At 47.6% G+C, this 5,673-nt stretch overlaps 1 protein-coding gene across 1 annotated transcript; it reads left to right on the forward strand.

Annotated features, from left to right (window-relative positions):
- Positions 1 to 1,364: 1,364 nt before the first annotated feature.
- On the forward strand, positions 1,365 to 5,360 carry LOC143167982 (myosin-3-like). Its single transcript, XM_076353983.1, has 5 exons — positions 1,365 to 1,568; positions 3,839 to 3,982; positions 4,065 to 4,221; positions 5,007 to 5,034; positions 5,116 to 5,360. The coding sequence occupies exons 1-5, from the start codon at positions 1,365 to 1,367 to the stop codon at positions 5,228 to 5,230; spliced, it is 648 nt and encodes a 215-aa protein (XP_076210098.1). The 3' UTR covers positions 5,231 to 5,360.
- Positions 5,361 to 5,673: the final 313 nt, after the last annotated feature.

The following is a 5,673-nucleotide window of genomic DNA, read 5'->3' on the forward strand; positions in this document are numbered from 1 at the left end:
ATCACCTTTTTCCCTTCCAGTGGCCTTGCCCTCCACCCCGCGGGTAGCTGCTTTGTGTTCCCTTGCCACTGTGCAACTCTGCCCAGGGATCCCGTGAGCAGGAGCAGTGGGGCAGGTCCCTTCTCGACTACTATTTCTTTGATATATAGGTGAGTGCAGGCATGAGTGAAGTGCCGGCTGTGGTCATAGGTGGCAGGAGAGCATGTTCCCAGTAGAGGAAATTCTCGCACAGAGAGCCTAGAAACCACAGTCAGGTCCCGGAGTTACTAAAATTGGAAAAAAGAGCGGCTCCTTTCTTTACATACTGTATATGGCAGAAAACGAACATGAATTGGTGAGCAGGCAGGAGTGTCGATCCCTTCCTTCCAAATATAGGGAAGGGGCCGAGCTAAGGGAAGGGGCTGAGTCTATAAAAGCTGTCAGGGAAAAAGCCCTTGTTGGTGGCTCCTGATCCCCTGGGCGTGCTCGTGGCCATGCTGTGACTAACCTGCAGAGGGGTGGAGGGCTCCTGCCACAGGTGCTGTTCCTCATGCTTGGAGCTTCGCAAGGCTGTAGCACTGTGGTGGGAAATCTGCTGTAGATTCCCCGCTGCGCCATTCCTTGGGTAGGGAAGGACTGGTATCTGCGGTTTACTTTGCTGGTCCTCAACTGGAGTGGTTGGTCGCAGTAAGTAAGTGAGAGGTGTTGGGCCTTCAGAGAGGCTGTAGCTTAGCTGGAGACTGACCTTCCACTCTTTGTCTTTCAGAGATCAGAGATGTCAGCCCGTTCCTTCCTTCTTTCTGTTGACTGATTGTTAAGGTGAGAATTTAAGGCATGAGAACTAATAGCTTGCCCAGATGGCATGAGCTGGCTCTTCCCTTGCACTCACTGTGGGCAGGTCCCCGTTCTTCCCCCTGCATGAGCTGCTCTAACGGGCCATGGCACGTGCCCATTCCTGCCCGCTACAGCTGCCCACCAGGGGACAAGGACAGGCTCTGTGTTAAAAGGGAGTGGGGGAAATCATAAATGGAGAACTGGAAGAAAAACAGGCTTCAGGGCTTCAGTCTTTTTAAGGACTACATGAATCTGTCAGAGATCCCTCCCCTTTGCTGCACTTCCCCAGGGAGCCCTCCTGCTCCTTTGGGCATAGATCCCCTTTCCTTGGGGTCATGAAGGGTGGGAGCTCTTCTTCGTTGCTTTTTTACATTCCAGCTTTGAAAGGCAAATATCTCCCTCAAGACCTTGTGGCACACATCTGAGAGATGGGAAGGGTGCTTTCAGAGCAGCCAACTTGGGAGGGCTGGTGGACGTTCAGCTCCACTCTGCTCAACTCTAAGGACCGCACAGGGGACCACCACAGCAGGGTCTGTCTTTCAGCTTCAGCCATGAGCAGAGACGCTGGCATGGAGGTTTTTGGTGAGGCTGCACCGTACCTGCGCAAATCAGAGAAGGAGAGAATAGAAGCCCAGAACCAGCCATTTGACGCCAAGACCTACTGCTTTGTGGCTGACCCCGAGGTGGAGTACACCAAAGGGAAGATCAAGGCTGCACAGGACGGGAAGATAACTGTTGAGACAGAGGATGGCAGAGTAAGTGCATTCCTCCTGGCCCTCCTCCCTGCCCTGCTGAGGGCCCGAGGAGGTCTGCTATGGAGGGCAAGGAGCACAGACAGCACTAGACTAGCTCAGGCAAGAAATCTGCCCTGCCCTGCCCTGCCCCGCCCTCTGACTGGGACCAGCATAGCCTCCAGAGGAAAGTATTGCTCTGGATGCTGGGATGAAGGTATCCATTGGATAATTATTCTTGGATTAGGCTTTTAAAGATGAAGCAGTGCTCTGAAACAGGTTGGGTTGTAGCCTTGCCAGTCTTACTGTTCCTCAACCGATTCTTTTAACCCTTTCTCATCTAACGCTGTCATATCCACTGATAAATTCCTTCCTTTACTGATAGCAGAGCAGGCAGCTACTTTGAAAGTCCCCTTTGCATGTGAAATTATTATCAGTGTCACTGGCTGCAAACAGTTTCCTAGAGGAGCCTCCAAGGTGTTAATCTTGCAAAAATGCTGAAATGTCTTAGCAGCTTGTGTCCTGATAACTTTTGTAAGAATAGCTGCAGCAGCCCAAAGAACCACCTCAACCAACATCTTGGCAGTAGGTGCTACAAGATTTTTAAGAAAGCAAATAAAGAATAAAGCAGTCATCCATTGGTTCACCCCCAGCCTCCAGCAAACACAGGTATGTGACTGAGCAGAGGCTGCAGCAGGCTACTGTGTACAAGGACCTGCTTTCGTGGGGGCTGGCTTTTTTATATCCATTCAAGCTTTTTGCCTCTGTAATGTCCTGTGGGAAAGATTTCCACAGTTTAAAATTGGAGTATGTATGAAGTGCTTCCTTTTCTCTGCAATATGCAGCCTGGTAATTTCAGCTTATTTTTTCACAAGGAGAAAAAGTGAATTATTCTTCCTTGCTATGGCCATGGTTCTCTCTGCTATTCCTGACTTTGCAGGCTTCAAAAGTGTCTCCTTTTCACCCCCAGATCCCAATCAAGTTATGCTCTCCTCTTAGAAAAGCTGTTTCGTACCTGTGACCACCTTTGTTTCTCTTCTCTGGATCATTTCTGGTACAACTATATCCCTTCTGAGAGGTGTGATCAGTAATGAAGTTGTGAATGAACTGATGGACACATCCTACATAACACTCTCTTCTTTTCTTCCTTTCTTTTCTAATAATTCCTAATATTTTAGAGCTTCCTGCCCTCTTCTGAGCACTGAACTGACATTATGTTAGAAACCTCTATAAACCTCTATAGTGACTCCCAGATATGTCCTGTGAGTAGCAGTTAATGCACGATCTCTTGTTCTATATGGAAACTTTCCTTGAATCCTAATTGCTCAAGTGTTTGGACACCTTAGAAAGGTATTTAGGGACACATACCACAAAGTTGCTTTTGAAAACTGTGCCTGTAATTCTTGCTTTCTCAAAAGAAGCCCAAGATCATTCCACTAGTCAGGACCCAAGCTCGGAAATGGTGTTCAATCTTTCTGAATCGAATATGATTGCAGTAACACTGCTTCCTCCTTGGATTGGACCAGCCCATGGGAGCAGCAATTAGAGCATAAAAGCAATGGATAAAAGCAATGGGAAGAGCCATCTGGAGAAATGACAACAGGATTTTCAAGCTCCTTCATGGTTCAGCGTGGCCGAGATAAGCTGCTGCCATCTGTGTACATCTGCTTTCCTGCACATCTGCCCCCCCGCCCCCAGCATATCCACAGGCTCTGGCTGTGCGACAGGATGGTCACCCACAGTGTGAGCCAGTAGACGGTGCTATTTGGTAGAGCTACAGCCTTTGTTTAATTAGGAATGGCAGCAAGCGGGAGTGGAACAAATCTGTTCCAAGGAAGGATTTGCTGTTGATGAATCTTGTCTGTTAGTGTTCTGTCTCTCCAGCACTGTGCAGTGTGAATCTTGGAGGCTGAAAGGTAGACTGGCCAGCAGTTGTGCCCCTGGCTATTACAGCCATGAGCAGCAGTGACCTGAAGTTCATAAGCAGCAATAATGTGTAGAAAGATCTGGTCCAGCACAAATTCTGTCTGCGTTGTTGTAGCAATTCCAGGATAGTAAATTTACAACCTGTAAATTTGCCAGTGTTGTAGAGTTCCTGGCTGGCAGCAGTGTCTGCCCTGTAATAGCCATATCTTGTTTTGCACAGTTAAACAAAGGAAAATCTGAATTAGAGCAGCCTTACAGATGTTATTACTTCTCTGTGTTTGTGTCTCTGTGCGTACACATGGAATGAGCATCAAGAGTTGCTGAATCAGGGTGTCCTGGTTTCCTTTTTAACTCTTTCTGAATTATAGACGGTTACTGTCAAACCTGATGATGTATATGCCATGAACCCACCTAAGTTTGACAAAATTGAGGACGTGGCCATGTTGACCCACCTGCATGAACCTGCCGTCCTCTACAACCTCAAGGACCGCTACAGCTCCTGGATGATCTATGTAAGTTCCCTCTCATGGCAAAGGAGAAAATCCAGCTGCCAGGAGATGGACTTCAGTCACTTTTCTGTTTTTTTCCTCACAGACCTACTCGGGTCTCTTCTGTGTCACTGTCAACCCCTACAAGCGGCTGCCGGTGTACAACCCGGAGGTGGTGTTGGCCTACCGAGGCAAGAAGCGCCAGGAGGCCCCTCCACACATCTTCTCCATCTCTGACAACGCCTATCAGTTCATGCTGACTGGTGAGCTTTTCTGTTTTGACCAGACTCATAGAAAAAAAACTGTGTCAGAAACACTGCTTCTGCCACATGCCATTCCTTATCTGCCATGGGCTCAGTTGCCTTTGCCGTCTCTTACAGTGTGCTACCCCAACTCCTTGTTCTGTGTCATGTTGCAGATTATCTGGTTGGGCTCCCAGGCTCCCAACTATTGTACTGTGAAATTAAATGTGCCTATTTTATCTCTAGGTGATGCAAGACCAGCTCCAGACAGTTTTCCCTGTCTCCTGAAACAGATTTTTTATTTTTGAAGTGCTGTGCTATTGTACTGCACATTATCTGTATTTCTGGTCTAAGTACTAAGCTAAGCACCATAACAGGAACCACTGCAAAGGGCAGTTGCAGTTGGATAGGACACACTATCTGGGAAGTCCCTAGTCAGTACACCAGCACGTGGCTTCAAGCAACAGCAGATAGGTTCAGAACAGAGCTGGAAGAAATATTTTCACCAAAATAGATGGGTTTAGTTTGAATCAAGTCCTGTCCCGTATTAAATAGCAATAAAGGTAAAGAATGGTAAAGACAGAAGCAAAGAGGAGAGTGCGGAATGGAGCAAAGGTGGAGAACAGAAGACAAAAACTGGAGTACAGGGAGGGGAAGAGAGGAGGAGAAAAAGACCATGCGTCTTTTCAGTTTTGCTTGCAGAGATTGTTTCTTTCCCTTCGATGGGCACTAGGTCATGGACTACCTGAGAACCAGCACTTTTCCCTGCAGCTTCTCTGACTGCAGTTATTTTTTCCCTTTGACAGATCATGAAAATCAGTCTATCCTAATCACGTAAGTACATCTGTCATTTTGAACTTTGTCTTCAACAAAAAGTGGGCAGATAATTCTTCACTCTGAACTTTCCTTTGACAGAGGAGAATCCGGTGCAGGGAAGACTGTGAACACGAAGCGTGTCATCCAGTACTTTGCGACAATTGCAGGGAGTGGGGACCTAGCCAAGAAGAAGGAGTCCTGGGTGAAGGTGTGAGGAAGAAAGGCTTGGCAGAGGGGCAGTTCATGATGTTATCAACTTGTGGCTGCAGACAGCACTGGTGACAAACATTTACCTCAAAATATGAAATATCTTTTATTAGCTTCAGCCACTCTCTCAAGAGGCAGTAAGCCCAGGGGCTGATATGATACAAGCCACCAGAGCTGCCACTGTTGCTGCCCAGGTGTAGCTTCACCTGGACTGAAACCAGGTCTGGGGGATTGGTGTCCAGGAAGAATTGGAAGCTCCAGTTTCTTCACACAGACCAGTCTGTCCCTGTGGCTGAGAGATGACAGCTCTGACCAGGGGAGAAGTTCTGAATAAGAGAAAAATGAATTATTTGCCATTTACACACAGTGCTGGTTCTTGGCGCTGTAGTCGAGAAGATGCTGTAGTAATGCTGTACAGCTGAAATGAAGGTCACATGGTTGCACATGTAA

This window comes from Aptenodytes patagonicus, chromosome 16 (assembly GCF_965638725.1).
Source record: "Aptenodytes patagonicus chromosome 16, bAptPat1.pri.cur, whole genome shotgun sequence".
Lineage (NCBI taxonomy): Eukaryota > Metazoa > Chordata > Aves > Sphenisciformes > Spheniscidae > Aptenodytes > Aptenodytes patagonicus.

Coding starts and splice junctions, on each gene's coding strand:
- LOC143167982 (XM_076353983.1), top strand. CDS start 1,365: ATGAGCAGAGACGCTGGCATGGAGGTTTTTGGTGAGGCTGCACCGTAC. Junction 1,569..3,838: donor TTGAGACAGAGGATGGCAGA/GTAAGTGCATTC, acceptor TCTGAATTATAG/ACGGTTACTGTCAAACCTGA. Junction 4,222..5,006: donor CTATCAGTTCATGCTGACTG/GTGAGCTTTTCT, acceptor TCCCTTTGACAG/ATCATGAAAATCAGTCTATC.